We start from the raw sequence: 18,966 nt of genomic DNA, 5'->3' as shown, positions 1-18,966 counted from the left end.
CAAGGAGCTTTCTGTTTTGATTGGGTTATTTTGCCTAAAAACCTTTAGGCCTACCTATAGAAAAATAAAAACAACAACTCTGCATCTCTGCCCAGCCTGGCAAGAGAGGCCAAAAGGCTCTGCAAGTGTTGAGAGGATATTCTCCGCTGCTGGCCGGCTTGCCAGGCACCATCGCATGAGCCTGAAGCCACAGACTGGCCACACTCGTGTTTCTAAAAATGAATTCAAAGGCACTAATAAGTCATTTTTTGTTTAATTTGTATTTAATTCTAATTAACTCACAGCCTATATGTGCAATTTATAGACTATAATGATTTAATACAACGAAATGTTGTTTAAATGCTGCGCACTTTATGTCCCTACCAGCCTATTGTGTCGCACTCGCAAATGCTTCACAATGTATTTCTTTGTAGGCTATAGCCTTGAAATAATATAAATAATATAGCCTAAATAATTCGTTTTCGTTCTTAGGCTCCCTGTCTGGCTCCTGACCTATTTAGAGTGTTTTTATATGCCGTTTAATGACATCTAGCCTATTTAAAATGATGTTCGCTTCATACATTCACCTTTTCATGTTTATTCAAATACTTTTCATTGAAATCCATATGGTTTGGTTTCAATACTTAAAAAAACAATTGGTAGGTCCAGGTAGTCACAGAAATAGATGGGTGTGGGTTAAATTGTGATTTTTTTTCCTGTGAGCGTGGAGCGGTTTTTAGTGGAGCGGAAGGAGAGGACATGGAGTGCTGGAGCGGTGAGCAAGCACTGCTCCATGAGCGATGAGCAGGATTTCCAACCGCTCAACTCCGCTCACTTACTCTGGTGGGATGCATACCAACCAAATTTTAGATAGTGCTACTTTTCATAACCACAAGAGGCTGCTGCTTTGTCATTTTACTTATAAATATCATAATTGAAAGAGACAATTGAACCTATGATCTGGTAACAATGTGAATAGGAATGATAAAGCATATTGTGGCAATTATTAACTCATTCCCAGCTCATGGAAGAAGCTGCATTGGATGAGGCCAGTGGCTACAACATACCTCCTGAGCACAGTGGCCCAAGGAACACAGAAAAGACAGCCGCCCACAAGAAACAGGTAATAATCCTGCAGTCCTCTTTGAACACATATAATTCGAAGGCTGCATTTACACAGGAAGCCCAATTCGTATCTTTAGACAATTATTTGCATATCTGATACCTATCAGATTTTTCCCCTAATGTGTAAACGGCAAAGAAACACATGGAATCTGATATTTGGACTTCCAATTCATACCACCTCCTTTTGTGGACCTCAATCCTGAAACAAACTCGATCCTCCATATGCAACCTTTGTCTGGACTCTCAGATCAGATATTGTTTTGCTCCTAAGTGTTTTTTAGTTTTTTACATAACCTGCCATTACCATGAAAACCACTCCAAAATGTAACGAAACAGTGACAGTAAATGAGCAATGCATCTGTGCTACTTCAGAGGCTACATCAGTGTGAATGCGCTAATCGGATATGGGTCACATGTAAATCTGAGTGAGGACAGAGAAAAAGAGATCAGATATAGAAATAATATCAGATTTGGGTTCTTAGGGTAGCTGTGTAAACACAGCCAAAGAATCCCACAAATAAAACAGACGGTAAAAGTACAAAATTAAGTATATATTTGTTTGATCTATGTTTAAGACACCAGTTGTGTCGTCTTCATCGTCGAGGACCCCAGCAGCTGCCCTGGCCAGTCAGGCTTCAGACAGTGATGAGGATGAGCTTCCCTGGTGCTGCATCTGTAACCAGGACGCCTCCATCCTCTGTCACACCTGTGATGGGGATCATTACTGCAACCGCTGTTTCAGGTACTGCACAATACTACTACTACTACGGCCACATAACTCGAGCAAATCATTACATTGACATCTATGCAATGATTTACAAGAAAGTGAAGTTGCACGCAATTCGTCCCTGTTTGCTTCTCATGTTTTTTTCAAACATGACCTAGATAAATCTTGTATAAACTTCTGTCATTCTGCAGAGCAGTACATGTATGAAGTATTCAGTATGTTAAATGATCAATCTGCTCTCCGTTTCCCCAAGGAGGGCCATGATACGTTTGACAGGAAAGAGGGCCGCACAGCTAGTTACACAGCACCTATGATAAACAAGAAGAAGAAGAAGAAGAAGACTACGTGAGACTGCAGGCGCTGGCATCAATATTTCCTGGAGTCACTCTAAAAGATGTGTACTATACCTTTTTAAGAGGCTTTACAGTATTTTTGGAATTCTGAAGGATCACAAAGCGAAGGCTTATCCAAACACTACTACCTGTCTTTAGGGTTGCAAAATTCTGTTAACTTTCCCAAAGTGCCCTGGTTTTCCAGAAATCCTGGTTGGAAGATTGCTGGAATTACGAGGGAATAAGCAGTGGTGTAAAGTACTTACTAAAGAAAATAATGTACTTTTTACTCCATTTTCCCTGACACCCAAAAGTACTCGTTACGTTTTGAATGCTTAGCAGGACAGAAAAATTGTCTAATTCACGCACTTATCAAGAGAACATCCATGGTCATCCCTACTGCCTCTGATCTGGCAGACTCACTAAACACACTTGCTTCGTTTGTAAATTATGTCTGAGTGTTGGAGTGTGCTCCTGGCTATCCGTAAATTAAAAAAAGAAGACAATGGTGCCGTCTGGTTTGCTTAATACAAGGAATTTGAAATGATTTCTACTTTTACTTTCGGTACTTAAGTATATTTTAGCAATTACATTTACTTTTGATACTTAAGTGTATTTAAAAACAAATAATTTTAGACTTTTACTCAAGTAGTATTTTACTGGGTGACTTTGACTTTTACTTGAGTTATTTTCTATTAAGGTATCTTTACTTTTAATCAAGTATGACAATTGGGTACTTTTACCACCACTGGGAATAAGCATTAAATCCGGTAATCCTCGAACCAGGATTTCTGGAAAACCAGGGAATTTTTGGAAATTTACAAGAATTTTGCAACCCTACAGTACCTGTTTTACAAAGAGACTATGAAGAAACCCTGATTATGTTGCTAATCTAGTGTAATACAAATCAAATCAAATCAAATTGTATTGGTCACATGCGCTGAATACAACAGGTGCAGACATTACAGTGAAATGCTTACTTACAGCCCTTAACCAACAGTGCATTTATTTTTAACAAAAAAAGTAAAAATAAAAGAACAACAAAAAAAAGTGTTGAGAAAAAAAAAAAAGAGCAGAAGTAAAATAAAATGACAGTAGGGAGGCTATATATACAGGGGGGTACCGTTGCAGAATCAATGTGCGGGGGCACCGGCTAGTTGAGGTAGTTGAGGTAATATGTACATGTGGGTAGAGTTAAAGTGACTATGCATAAATAATTAACAGAGTAGCAGCAGCGTAAAAAGGATGGGGTGGGGGGGCAGTGCAAATAGTCCGGGTAGCCATGATTAGCTGTTCAGGAGTCTTATGGCTTGGGGGTAGAAGCTGTTGAGAAGTCTTTTGGACCTAGAATTGGCACTCTGGTACCGCTTGCCGTGCGGTAGCAGAGAGAACAGTCTATGACTAGGGTGGCTGGAGTCTTTGACAATTTTGAGGACCTTCCTCTGACACCGCCTGGTATAGAGGTCCTGGATGGCAGGAAGCTTGGCCCCAGTGATGTACTGGGCCGTACGCACTACCCTCTGTAGTGCCTTGCGGTCGGAGGCCAAGCAGTTGCCATACCAGGCGGTGATGCAACCAGTCAGGATGCTCTCGATGGTGCAGCTATAGAATTTTTTGAGGATCTGAGGACCCATGCCAAATCTTTTCAGTCTCCTGAGGGGAATAGGCTTTGTCGTGCCCTCTTCACGACTGTCTTAGTGTGTTTGGACCATGATAGTTCGTTGGTGATGTGGACACCAAGGAACTTGAAGCTCTCAACCTGTTCCACTACAGCCCCGTCGATGAGAATGGGGGCGTGCTCAGTCCTCTTTTTTTTCCTGTAGTCCACAATCATCTCCTTTGTCTTGGTCACGTTGAGGGAGAGGTTGTTGTCCTGGCACCACACGGCCAGGTCTCTGACCTCCTCCATATAGGCTGTCTCATCGTTGTCGGTGATCAGGCCTACCACTGTTGTGTCGTCTGCAAACTTAATGATGGTGTTGGAGTCGTGCCTGGCCATGCAGTCATGGGTGAACAGAGATTACAGGAGGGGACTGAGCACGCACCCCTGAGGGGCCCCCGTGTTGAGGATCAGTGTGGCAGATGTGTTGTTACCTACCCTTACCACCTGGGGGCGGCCCGTCAGGAAGTCCAGGATCCAGTTGCAGAGGGAGGTGTTTAGTCCCAGGATCCTTAGCTTAGTGATGAGCTTAGAGGGCACTATGGTGTTGAATGCTGAGCTGTAGTCAATGAATAGCATTCTCACGTAGGTGTTCCTCTTGTCCAGGTGGAGGGCAGTGTGGAGTGCAATAGAGATTGCATCATCTGTGGATCTGTTGGGGCGGTATGCAAATTGGAGTGGGTCTAGGGTTTCTGGGATAATGCTGTTGATGTGAGCCATGACCAGCCTTTCAAAGCACTTCATGGCTACAGACGTCAGTGCTACGGGTCGGTAGTCATTTAGGCAGGTTATCTTAGAGTCCTTGGGCACGGGGACTATGGTGGTCTGCTTGAAACATGTTGGTATTACAGACTCAGTCAGGGACATGTTGAAAATGTCAGTGAAGACACTTGCCAGTTGGTCAGCACATGCTCGGAGTACACGTCCTGGTAATCCGTCTGGCCCTGCGGCCTTGTGAATGTTGACCTGCTTAAAAGTCTTACTCACATCGGCTACGGAGAGCGTGATCACATAGTCATCCGGAACAGCTGGTGCTCTCATGCATGCTTCAGTGTTGCTAATACACAGTAATATGTCAAGTGTAATTATAGATTCCTTCAAAATGGCTATACTATAAGTAACATTATGGGGTTGCATTAGCATAATTTAATGCTTGCGATAGCTACATAATAACTGTATTGTAGATTCACATGACGTTCACATATAATCCAGTAATCCAATCAATATCAGTCAATTACTTGTGGACTATGCATTGCCAATAATATGTAATATCTGTTTAATATCGACTTACATGTCACGATCGTCATATATAGAGGAGGACCAAGGCGCAGCGTTGAAGGCGAACATGTTTATTTATAGACTGATCACACGATCAAAACAACAAAACGATGACGTGACAGTCAATGGTAATACACAAACCAAATACGAACAAGAAACCACACCAAATGAATGCCTAACGGCTACCTAAGTATGACTCCCAATCAGAGACAACGAGCTACAGCCGTCTCTGATTGGGAGCCACCCTGGCCAACATAGAATTACAAAACCAGAAAGTGAAACCTAGAACACACATAGACTATACACACCCTGGCTCAACATATTAGAGTCCCCAGAGCCAGGGGCGTGACAGTACCCCCCCACTAAAGGCGCGGACTCCGACCGCGCCCACCAAACTACCACAGGGGGTGACCGGGTGGGCACTCCGCTTAGGCGGCGGATCCGGCTCCGGCCCTGATCCCCGCTCCCTCTCTAACCCCCAAAGTACCCCTGGTCGGTCTGGCCCCGCTGGCCGGAGCTGGACTGCACACTGGTGGAGCGGATTGCTCTAGCTCCGGCGTGAAGCATCTGACGGTGCCGGACCAGCCGCCGGTGGAACAGGCACGGGCTGTGCCGGACTGACGACGCACACCACTGGCTTGGTGTGGGGAGCAGGAGCGGGCCGAGCCGGGCTGTCGAATCGCACCACTGACTTGGTGCGGGGAGCAGGAACGGGCCGAGCCGGCTGACGGCGCACCACTGACTTGGTGCGCGGGGAGCAGAAACGGCCGAGCCGGGCTGACGAGCGCACCACTGACGGTGCGGGGAGCAGGAACGGGCCGAGCCGGGCTGACGAGCGCACCACTGACTTGGTGCGGGAGCAGGAACGGGCCGAGCCGGGCTGACGAAGCGCACCACTGACTTGGTGCGGGGAGCAGGAACGGGCCGAGCCGGACTGGCGAGCGCACCACCGACTTGGTGCGCGGGAGCAGGAACGGGCCGAGCCGGGCTGACGAGCGCACCACTGACTTGGTGCGGGGAGCAGGAACAGGCCGGACCGTACTGGGGACACACACCACTGGTCCTACGAGGGATCTGGAATGGGCCGGACCGGACTGGTAACACACCCCAGTACCTCTCGCCGTGCCTCTACACCTTCCACCCCCTCTTCGACCAGTGGCCCCCGTAACCTGGCGGCCTCCTCTGCCAATCCGCTGGGCCGCTCTGCCGCGGTCTCCTGCTGGCCCCGTCGTCCACGGCGTTAGCCCCCCTAAAAAATGTCTGGGCGTCTCTCCTACCCGTGGACCAGGTCTCCATGTCCCTCGCCAGCCTTTCGCCCCTTCTGCCTCAATGTCAAGCCCTTCTCTTCCTCACTCGGCTTGACCCAGTCGAGGAGGCGAAGGAGATCTGCTAGAGATCTCCCTGGCGATGGCTCCTGGACACGCTGCTTGGTCAAGTCTTGGTGGTTTCTTCTGTCACGATCGTCATATATAGAGGAGGACCAAGGCGCAGCGTTGAAGGCGAACATGTTTATTTATAGACTGATCACACGATCAAAACAACAAAACGATGACGTGACAGTCAATGGTAATACACAAACCAAATACGAACAAGAAACCACACCAAATGAATGCCTAACGGCTACCTAAGTATGACTCCCAATCAGAGACAACGAGCTACAGCCGTCTCTGATTGGGAGCCACCCTGGCCAACATAGAATTACAAAACCAGAAAGTGAAACCTAGAACACACATAGACTATACACACCCTGGCTCAACATATTAGAGTCCCCAGAGCCAGGGCGTGACATTACATTTAATTTGTGAGGTTAGTCTAACTTACTATCACAAAATGTTTAACATTATTGTCTTTTAGCATTACCCACCCTAACCCTTTGGATTTTGGTCCAATTAAATAAAGTTATCTGGGCAATTTGATGTGCTACCTCAATTGTAGTGCACTTGAATTGGCTTGCAGATTTCTTATTTGTTGTCATGATACTGAGATGTTGAGTTGGTAACAACACACTCATGCACGTCGCACAAACACAAGTTGCTCATTTGGGATGATGTACGGTCCCAGATAAATGTCAGCTTCTCACTAGAGGCTCACAGAGGAGCCAGTATAAAAGGATTAGTGAAGGCTTAGTTGTCTTTTGGCAGGCCGCATAGTCTGTGTTGTGATCTGTCTTTGGCTGGCACTCTGACATTATTGTTGCTTTTCCTGTAGCTGTGTGTAATGTAGATCTAAGGGATGTAAATAATGTCTGTATGAGAGATTTAAAAAAGTGATTCCCTGATAGCTTTTTTGCTATGTGCCCTACTTCACACACCACTAATATAATAACCATGAAAGACTCACTATTTTGGCATACCCCTCTAGGGGTCCTCCACTCATACACTAGGACAGCCACAGTTTCAGAAAGGCTGGAGAGAGGATTTATTTTAGGAGAGTTTCTGTAATGAAGACCTTTACCAGATTACCGTCAGTGTATGACAGAGAGAGCGGGGCAGAGTGCAGTTTCATCAGGGCGCATTACCGTATGGCTCACTCTGGAGAGACATAATGAATCTCACCTCCAGGGGTTTAGTCCATTAAGAGCCAGATGGAGGCCACTCTGTGTTTGCCTACCTTGGTTATCCCACACAGTGACCACAGGCAGGACATGGACAGGTATAATGGATGCAGATAGAGATAATGGGCCACCTTTTTGCTACAGTTGTTACCTATGTTGCTGATATATTGTCATTTTCAATCAAGTCCCTTGTTTCAACTAGACACTACCTCCGATCAGAAAGAGGACATTTAGACTCACAAGTGAGAATGAAAATCTCAAATACAATTTTATTGGTCTCATACACATTTAGCAGATGTCATTGCGGGTGTAGCGAAATGCTTGTAAAGCGAAATGTACAGTATGTATATGTACAGTGAGGGAAAAAAAGTATATGATCCCCTGCTGATTTTGTACGTTTGCCCACTGACAAAGACATGATCAGTCTATAATTTTAATGGTAGGTTTATTTGAACAGTGAGAGACAGAATGACAACAAAAAAATCCAGAAAAACGCATGTCAAAAATGTTATAAATTGATTAGCATTTTAATGAGGGAAATAAGTATTTGACCCCTCTGCAAAACATGACTTAGTACTTGGTGGCAAAACCCTTGTTGGCAATTTTTTTTTTTTTTTTTTTTTGTAGTCATTTAGCAGACGCTCTTATCCAGAGCGACTTACAGGAGCAATTAGGGTTAAGTGCCTTGCTCAAGGGCATATCGACAGATTTTTCACCTAGTCGGCTCGGGCATTAGAACCAGCGACCTTTCGGTTATTGGCACAACACTCTTAACCACTAAGCTACCTGCCGCCCTACCTACTGGCAATCACAGAGGTCAGATGATTATTGTAGTTGGTCACCAGGTTTGCACACATCTCAGGAGGGATTTTGTTCCACTCCTCTTTGCAGATCTTCTCCAAGTCATAAAGGTTTCGAGGCTGACGTTTGGCAACTCGAACCTTCAGCTCCCTCCACAGATTTTCTATGTGATTTAGGTCTGGAGACTGGCTAGGCCACTCCAGGACCTTAATGTGCTTCTTCTTGAGCCACTCCTTTGTTGCCTTGGCCGTGTGTTTTGGGTCATTGTCATGCTGGAATATCCATCCACGACCCATTTTCAATGCCCTGGCTGAGGGAAGGAGGTTCTCACCCAAGATTTGACGGTACATGGCCCCGTCCATCGTCCCTTTGATGCGGTGAAGTTGTCCTGTCCCCAAAGCATAATGTTTCCACCTCCATGTTTGACGGTGGGGATGGTGTTCTTGGGGTCATAGGCAGCATTCCTCCTCCTCCAAACACGGTGAGTTGAGTTGATGCCAAAGAGTTCCATTTTGGTCTCATCTGACCACAACACTTTCACCCAGTTCTCCTCTGAATCATTCAGATGTTCATTGGCAAACTTCAGACGGCCCTGTATATGTGCTTTCTTGAGCAGGGGGACCTTGCGGGTGCTGCAGGATTTCAGTCCTTCACGGCGTAGTGTGTTACCAATTGTTTTCTTGGTGACTATGGTCCCAGCTGCCTTGAGATCATTGACAAGATCCTCCTGTGTAGTTCTGGGCTGATTCCTCACCGTTCTCATGATCATTGCAACTCCATGAGGTGAGATCTTGCATGGAGCCCCAGGCCGAGGGAGATTGACAGTTCTTTTGTGTTTCTACAATTTGCGAATAATCGCACCAACTGTTGTCACCTTCTCACCATGCTGCTTGGCGATGGTCTTGTAGCCCATTCCAGCCTTGTGTAGGTCTACAATCTTGTCCCTGACATCCTTGGAGAGCTCTTTGGGCTTGGCCATGGTGGAGAGTTTGGAACCTGATTGATTGATTGCTTCTGTGGACAGGTGTCTTTTATACAGGTAACAAGCTGAGATTAGGAGCACTCCCTTTAAGAGTGTGCTCCTAATCAGCTCGTTACCTGTATAAAAGACACCTGGGAGCCAGAAATCTTTCTGATTGAGAGGGGGTCAAATACTTATTTCCCTCATTAAAAATGCAAATCAATTTATAACATTTTCGACATGCGTTTTGTTGTTATTCTGTCTCTCACTGTTCAAATAAACCTACCATTAAAATTATAGACTGATCATTTCTTTGTCAGTGGGCAAACATATAAAATCAGCAGGGGATCAAATACTTTTTTCCCTCACTGTATGTGTATATATATACACTGCTCAAAAAAATAAAGGGAACACTTAAACAACACAATGTAACTCCAAGTCAATCACACTTCTGTGAAATCAAACTGTCCACTTAGGAAGCAACACTGATTGACAATACATTTCACATGCTGTTGTGCAAATGGAATAGACAACAGGTGGAAATTATAGGCAATTAGCAAGACACCCCCAATAAAGGAGAGGTTCTGCAGGTGGTGACCACAGACCACTTCTCAGTTCCTATGCTTCCTGGCTGATGTTTTGGTAACTTTTGAATGCTGGAGGTGCTTTCACTCTAGTGGTAGCATGAGACGGAGTCTACAACCCACACAACTATGTAAAGAAAAAAGTATTTAATACGATTATTTCATTCATTCAGATCTAGGATGTGTTATTTTAGTGTTCCCTTAATTTTTTTGAGCAGTGTATATTACTACCGGTCAAAAGTTTTAGAACACATACTCATTCAAGGGTTTTTCTTTATTTTTATTATTTTCTACATTGTAGAATAATAGTGAAGACATCAAAACTATGAAATAACACATATGGAATCATGTAGTAACCAAAAAAGTGTTAAACAAATAAAAATATATTTGAGATTTTAGATAATTCAAATAGCCACCCCTTGCCTTGATGACAGCTTTGCACACTCTTGGCATTCTCTCAATTAGCTTCATGAGGTAGTCACCTGGAATGCATTTCAATTAACAGGTGTGCATTCTTAAAAGTTAATTTGTGGAATTTCTTTCCTTCTTAATGCGTTTGAGCCAATCAGTTGTGTTGTGACAAGGTAGGGGGGTATACAGAAGATAGCCCAATTTGGTAGAAGACCAAGTCCATATTATTGCAAGAACAGCTCAAATAAGCAAAGAGAAACAACAGTCCATCATTACTTTAAGGCAAGAAGGTCAGTCAATACGGAACATTTCAAGAACTTTGAATGTTTCTTCAAGTGCAGTCGCAAAAACCATCAAGCACTATGATGAAACTGGCTCTCATGAGGACCGCCACAGGAATGGAAGACCCAGAGTTGATTCTCTGCTGCAGAGGATAAGTTCAATAGAGTTACCAGCCTCAGAAATTGCAGCCCAAAGAAATGCTTCACAGAGTTCAAGTAACAGACACATCTCAACATCAACTGTTCAGAGGAGACTGTGTGAATCAGGGCTTCATGGTCGAATTGCTGCAAAGAAACCACTACTAAAGGACACCAATAAGAAGAAGAGACTTGCTTGGGCCAAGAAACACGAGCAATGGACATTAGACCAGTGGAACCAAAAATTTTACATTTTTGGTTCCAACCACCGTGTCTTTGTGAGACGCGGTGTGGGTGTATGGATGATCTCCTCATGTGTATTTCCCACCGTAAAGCATGGAGGAGGAGGTGTGATGGTGTGGGGGTGCTTTGCTGGTGACACTGTCTGTGTTTTATTTAGAATTCAAGGCACACTTAACCAGCATGGCTACCACAGCATTCTGCAGCTATACGCCATCCCATCTGGTTTGGGCTTAGTGGGACTATTATTTGTTTTTCAACAGGAAAATGACCCAACACACCTCCAGGCTGTGTAAGGGCTATTTTATCAAGAAGGAGAGTGATGGAGTGCTGCATCAGATGACCTGGCCACCACAACCCCCAGAGCTCAACCAAATTGAGATGGTTTGGGATGAGTCGGACCGCAGAGTGAAGGAAAAGCAACCAACAATTGCTCAGCATATGTGGGAATGTTGGAAAAGCATTCCAGGTGAGGCTGGTTGAGAGAATGCCAAGAGTGTGCAAAGCTGTCATCAAGGCAAAGGGTGGCTATTTGAAGAATCTCAAATATAAAATATATTTTGATTTGTTTAACACTGTTTTGGTTACTATATGATTCCATATTGTCACAAGCCGGGTTAGAACTCCGGTCTCAGAAGTGTAGAGCTGGGGGTACTACCCCTAAGCCACAGAGGAGATGTTGTAGGACCCAAATGAAACACCCAAGGCAATACTCCAGGTAAGTAGATTTAATTTCCAAAACAGGAGGCAAAACAAAACAACTCCACGAGGGGAGAAAAACAAACTAAAGATAACTTCAAAAACTTACTAGGACAGACACGGTGAGACAAAGCAGGAGACACACAGTCAGGACGCAATAACCAAGTGAGAAACAAGGGGAAAACACACAGCTAAAATACACAAGGGGAAACAAGGCACAGGTGACATGGATAAGCTAATTAGGACACATGAGGAAGAACTAAGGCAGAGGGGAACACAGCTGACCTCTAGAGGCCAGGAGACAAACAGGAGAAGCAGGAAGCTGACACATATGTGTTATTTCATAGTTGTGATGTATTCACTATTATTCTACAATGTAGAAAATAGTTTAAAAAATAAAGAAAAACCCTTGAATGAGTAGATGTTCTAAAACTTTTGACTGGTAGTGTATATACTGTATACATTTTTTTAAACAGGAAAATTTAGTTTTTGACTTTACTGGGCCTTTAACAAAAAACATGACTTCATGTGTAATTTGCATCAGAGCAACTGTGTGATAAAGTGCAAACATGCAGAATATTTAGAGTAATATTGAAATGCTTAAAGTGTAACATTGCCCCTCAATGATGTTGATTTATCCATTGGTGCTGATTTGATTTATATGTTGATGGGTGAAGACAAGCATTGGGAGGGTTGGCCTTGCCACACTAGCACAGCCTAAAAACTGCCTTGGGACTGCCATTCTCGCTGCCCTATTTCTGCTGGCATCGACTATTCAATCTCTTCCTCTCATCTTATACAGAGTCCCCAGTGTGAAGCGTGTAGCTTTTAGAACAATACCTATCGGCCACTGTTTTGATGCTTATAATACACTGACTGGCTTAATCCTTCAAAGAAATGACATGTCATCCATATACAGTAGGTAGACATCCAGAGCCTTGTCTCAAAAATGTTGTTTTTATTGACATAAAACACTGTTATCAGAACAAAAAAATTTGTACATAAATAGGCAACCAAAAAATGTACAGTCTTACACAAAAACATTCCATGTGAGTAATAGACAATACATGTTATTACTGGTGCATTATTGGTACTGAGGGGAATCAAAATGTTAAAACTGTCCATAAATAATGTAATATAAAACACTAATCAAAACCCACTGTTCTCTTTACAGACCAACATTGACCCATGTGTGCAGAGAGAGGATCCCATTAACATGTAACTGCACAGAGAGACATCCAGAATACCAGGTAATGACGGGGTGGGCCGGGGAGGCTTCACATTGTCTTGATTCTTGATTTGACCTATAATTATTTATTCAGGGGCCCTGACATTTTGCGTAGGCCCTTCATCCGATAAAGCAGCCCATTGATAAAGTCCTGAGGGGGAGGAAGATAACTAGTTAACGCTACCCGTACTAGCAGTTGACAGTTAAACTCGTTCTGAGACTGTTGGAGCAGTGGACCATTGAATTGCAAGTATTTATTAAAGAGAGCAAATGTACACTCAACGGAATTTGATGTTTCGTTTTTTCAGTACATGACTAAGGCTATAATGGTTGATGGTTGTGTCTCACCTCTTTTGGCTTGTCACATTCCTGCAGTAACTCCTGTAAATGGGCAGAAACAAACATGGCATCAGTAACTGCAGTGGACATTGCTCTTTCACGTCTAACATTGCGAAAGGACACCAACTGGGGTCAAGTGCTTGTAAAGCAATTACCCTACTTTGTTAAATATGCCCTGGTTTATGTGTGAAGTATAAACAAGGGCATAGCTGAAGTGTAAGTATTGCCTCGTACTGTGACCCACCAAATGGACTCTGAAGAGATGTCAATTTTCATTGGCTTGTTATCTGTTAGATAAGGCTCAGCATTTGTGAAGTTATAGCTTACAGTGAAAGCTTGGCTGGAAAATGTCTATGTTTTCCCTGTCAATGTTTCTCTTTTAATGAGCTTGTTTTATATGGCTCAAAACAAATGTATGCGGAAACAAGTCACTGTGATTACTCTTATCTCAACTTTTATAACTATACTGTAAAACTTTGTTGTTTTTTTGTTGACCAAATGTGTATTTGTTTTGTTATTTCTTTGTTGGGGGGGTTCCAGGTACATTATACATTTCTATAATAAGTTTATAAAAAATTTACCTGTAGGCTGCCACTCAAAATAAAAAAAACTGTATGAAATACATAGTTTAAATTATAATAAATTCAGTATAAATAGGAAAAGAAAACAAAAAAGAAGTGGGCCTCCACCCCCACACCCAACCTCCCATTCCATTCCCCCAACCCCACCCAGCCAACATGTCTCCATCCAACCCCCCCACCCCCAACCTCCCATTCCATTCCCCCAACCCCACCCAGCCAACATGTCTCCATCCAAAACCCCACCCCCAACCTCCCATTCCATTCCCCCAACCCCACCCAGCCAACATGTCTCCATCCAACCCCCCACCCCCAACCTCCCATTCCATTCCCCCAACCCCACCCAGCCAACATGTCTCCATCCAACCCCCCACCCCCAACCTCCCATTCCATTCCATTCCATTCCATTCCATTCCCCCAACCCCACCCCGCCAACATGTCTCCATCCAACCCCCCCACCCCCAACCTCCCATTCCATTCCATTCCCCGAACCCCATCCAGCCAACATGTCTCCATTCAACCCCCCACCCCCAACCTCCCATTCCATTCCCCCAACCCCACCCAGCCAACATGTCTCCATCCAACCCCCCACCCCCAACCTCCCATTCCATTCTCCCAACCCCACCCAGCCAACATGTCTCCATCCAACCCCCCCCACCCCCACCCTCCCAATCCATTCCCCCAACCCCACCCAGCCAACATGTCTCCATCCAACCCCCACCCCCAACCTCCCATTCCATTCCCCCAACCCCACCCAGCCAACATGTCTCCATCCAACCCCCCACCCCCAACTTCCCATTCCATTCCCCCAACCCCAGCCCAACCCCACAAGCAAACAGGTCTCCATCCAACACCCCCACCCCCCACCTCCCATTCCATTCCCCCAACCCCACCCAACCAACATGTCTCCATCCAACCCCCCACCCCCCAACCTCCCATTCCATTCCCCCAACCCCACCCAGCCAACATGTCTCCATCCAACCCCCCACCCCTAACTTCCCATTCCATTCCCCCAACCCCACCCAGCCAACATGTCTCCATCCAACCCCCCACCCCCACCCCCAACCTCCCATTCCATTCCCCCAACACCACCCAGCCAACATGTCTCCATCCAACCCCCCACCCCCAACCTCCCATTCCATTCCCCCAACCCCACCCAGCCAACATGTCTCCATCCACCCCCCACCCCCACCCCAACCTCCCATACCATTCCCCCAACCCCACCCAGCCAACATGTCTCCATTCAACCCCCCCACCCCACCCCACCCCACCCCTAACCTCCCATTCCATTCCCCCAACCCCACCCAGCCAACATGTCTCCATCCAACCCCCCCCCCCCCCCCCAACCTCCCATTCCATTCCCCAACCCCACCCAGCCAACATTTCTCCATCCAACCCCCCCACCCACAACCTCCCATTCCATTCCCCCAACCCCACCCAGCCAACATGTCTCCATCCAACCCCCCCACCCCCAACCTCCCATTCCATTCCCCCAACCCCACCAAGCAAACAGGTCTCCATCCAACACCCCCCACCCCTACCTCCCATTCCATTCCCCCAACCCCACCCACCCAACATGTCTCCATCCAACCCCCACCCCCAACCTCCCATTCCATTCCCCCAACCCCACCCAGCCAACATGTCTCCATCCAACCCCCCCACCCCCAACCTCCCATTCCGTTCCCCCAACCCCACCCAGCCAACATGTCTCCATCCAACCCCCCCACCCCCCACCCTCCCATTCCATTCCTCCAACCCCACCCAGCCAACATGTCTCCATCCAACCCCCCACCACCAACCTCCCATTCCATTCCATTCCCCCAACCCCATCCAGCCAACATGTCCCCATCAACCCCCCCACCCCCAACCTCCCATTCCATTCCCCCAACCCCACCAAGCAAACAGGTCTCCATCCAACACCCCCACCCCTACCTCCCATTCCATTCCCCCAACCCCACCCAACCAACATGTCTCCATCCAACCCCCCACCCCCAACCTCCCATTCCATTCCCCCAACCCCACCCAGCCAACATGTCTCCATCCAACCCCCCACCCCCAACCTCCCATTCCGTTCCCCCAACCCCACCCAGCCAACATGTCTCCATCCAACCCCCCCCCACCCCCACCCTCCCATTCCATTCCTCCAACCCCACCCAGCCAACATGTCTCCATCCAACCCCCCCCCACCACCAACCTCCCATTCCATTCCATTCCCCCAACCCCATCCAGCCAACATGTCCCCATCAACCCCCCACCCCCAACCTCCCAATCCATTCCCCCAACCCCACCCAACCAACATGTCTCCATCCATCCAACCCCCCACCCCCCAACCTCCCATTCCATTCCATTCCATTCCCCCAACCCCACCCAGCCAACATGTCTCCATTCAACCCCCCACCCCCCAACCTCCCATTCCATTCCCCCAACCCCACCCAGCCAACATGTCTCCATCCACCCCCCCACCCCCACCCTCCCAATCCATTCCCCCAACCCCACCCAGCCAACATGTCTCCATCCAACCCCCCACCCCCCACCCTCCCAATCCATTCCCCCAACCCCACCCAGCCAACATGTCTCCATCTAACCCCCCCACCCCCACCCTCCCAATCCATTCCTCCAACCCCACCCAGCCAACATCTCTCCATCCAACCCCCCACCCCCTAACCTCCCATTCCATTCCCCCAACCCCACCCAGCCAACATGTCTCCATTCAACCCCCCACCCCCAACCTCCCATTCCATTCCCCCAACCCCACATGTCTCCATCCAACCCCCCACCCCCCAACCTCCCATTCCATTCCCCCAACCCCACCCAGCCAACATGTCTCCATCCAACCCCCCACCCCCAACCTCCCATTCCATCCCATTCCATTCCCCCAACCCCACCCAGCCAACATGTCTCCATTCACCCCCCCCACCCCCAACCTCCCATTCCATTCCCCCAACCCCACCCAGCCAACATGTCTCCATCCAACCCCCCCACCCCCAACCTCCCATTTGTCTTTAATATAATATAATATGCCATTTAGCAGACACTTTTATCCAAAGCGACTTACAGTCATGCGTGCATACATTTTTACGTATGGGTGGTCCCGGGGATCGAACCCACTACCCTGGTGTTACAAGCACCATGCTCTACCAATTGAGCTACAGAGGACCACACTTTACAGAGTCAAGTACCATTAATTCTTGCTGTCAATAATTCTGTTATAACTTCTAATAGTAACTGTATCCACTGGCGAATTGGGAGAGAGTGAGGTGATTGCCATCTAAGAGCCAACATGTTTTTTGCGGCAGTGCTGCCTGCCTGCAGTAATCGTCTCTGATTGAATGAGAGATTGAAGGAGCTATCATCGTTAAGTAACATAATAAATGTAAAGCATTGAATATTTACATTCATGCACTTCTAAAAAAAAATTGTAATCAAGGCAAAGGGTGGCTACTTTGAAGAATCTCAAATATAAAATATATTTTGATTTGTTTAACACTTTTTTGGTTACTACATGATTCCATATGTGTTATTTCATAGTTTTGATATCTTAACTATTATTCTACAATGTAGAAAATAGTACAAATAAAGAAAAACCCTGGAATGAGTAGGTGTGTCCATACTTTTGACTGGTACTGTATATATACAGTGAGGGAAAAAAGTATTTGATCCCGTGCTGATTTTGTACGTTTGCCCACTGACAAAGAAATTATCAGTCTATAATTTTAATGGTAGGTTTATTTGAACAAAAAATGTTATAAATTGATTTGCATTTTAATTAGGGAAATAAGTATTTGACCCCCTCTCAATCAGAAAGATTTCTGGCTCCCAGGTGTCTTTTATACAGGTAAGGAGCTGAGATTAGGAGCACACTCTTAAAGGGAGTGTTCCTAATCTCAGTTTGTTACCTGTATAAAAGACACCTGTCCACAGAAGCAATCAATCAATCAGATGCCAAACTCTCCACCATGGCCAAGACCAAAGAGCTCTCCAAGGATGTCAGGGACAAGATTGTAGACCTACACAAGGCTGGAATGGGCTACAAGACCATCGCCAAGCAGCTTGGTGAGAAGGTGACAACAGTTGGTGCGATTATTCGCAATTGGAAGAAACACAAAAGACCTGTCAATCTCCCTTGGCCTGGGGCTCCATGCAAGATCTCACCTCGTGGAGTTGCAATGATCATGAGAACGGTGAGGAATCAGCCCAGAACTACACGGGAGGATCTTGTCAATGATCTCAAGGCAGCTGGGACCATAGTCACCAAGAAAACAATTGGTAACACACTACGCCGTGAAGGACTGAAATGCTGCAGCACCCACAAGGTCCCCCTGCTCAAGAAAGCACATATACAGGCCCGTCTGAAGTTTGCAATGAACATCTGAATGATTCAGAGGAGAACTGGGTGAAAGTGTTGTGGTCAGATGAGACCAAAATGGAGCTCTTTGGCATCAACTCAACTCGCCGTGTTTGGAGGAGGAGGAATGCTGCCTATGACCCCAAGAACACCATCCCCACCGTCAAACATGGAGGTGGAAACATTATGCTTTGGGGGGGTTCTGCTAAGGGGACAGGACAACTTCACCGCATCAAAGGGACGATGGACAGGGCCATGTACCGTCAAACCTTGGGTGAGAACCTCCTTTCCTCAGCCAGGGCATTGAAAATGGGTCGTGGATGGGTATTCCAGCATGACAATGACCCAAAACACATGGCCAAGGCAACAAAGGAGTGGCTCAAGAAGTAGCACATTAAGGTCCTGGAGTGGCCTAGCCAGTCTCCAGACCTTAATCCCATAGAAAATCTGTGGAGGGAGCTGAAGGTTCGAGTTGCCAAACGTCAGCCTCGAAACCTTAATGACTTGGAGAAGATCAGCAAAGAGGAGTGGAACAAAATCCCTCCTGAGACGTGTGCAAACCTGGTGGCCAACAAGGGTTTTGCCACCAAGTACTAAGTCATGTTTTGCAGAGGGGTCAAATACTTATTTCCCTCATTAAAATGCAAATCAATTTATAACATTTTCGACATGCGTTTTGTTGTTATTCTGTCTCTCACTGTTCAAA

The 18,966-nt window shown here is 46.3% G+C and overlaps 1 protein-coding gene across 1 annotated transcript in view; it reads right to left on the bottom strand.

The window, feature by feature from the left end:
• Positions 1 to 12,711: 12,711 nt before the first annotated feature.
• LOC121544380 (protein phosphatase 1 regulatory subunit 14B) overlaps positions 12,712 to 18,966 on the bottom strand; it is a 31,026-nt gene continuing 24,771 nt past the window's right edge. Inside the window, exons 3-4 of the mRNA XM_041854316.2 lie at positions 13,347 to 13,379; positions 12,712 to 13,149 (exon numbers count right to left, since the gene is read on the bottom strand). Of these exons, the coding sequence (XP_041710250.1) occupies positions 13,081 to 13,149; positions 13,347 to 13,379 (102 nt within the window). The 3' untranslated portion in view covers positions 12,712 to 13,080. The remainder of the gene's footprint in view (positions 13,150 to 13,346; positions 13,380 to 18,966) is intronic.

The sequence above is a fragment of the Coregonus clupeaformis genome, chromosome 29 (genome assembly GCF_020615455.1).
Source record: "Coregonus clupeaformis isolate EN_2021a chromosome 29, ASM2061545v1, whole genome shotgun sequence".
Lineage (NCBI taxonomy): Eukaryota > Metazoa > Chordata > Actinopteri > Salmoniformes > Salmonidae > Coregonus > Coregonus clupeaformis.
Note: the sequence above shows the minus strand (reverse complement) of the source record. Positions and strands in the feature narration are given on the sequence as shown.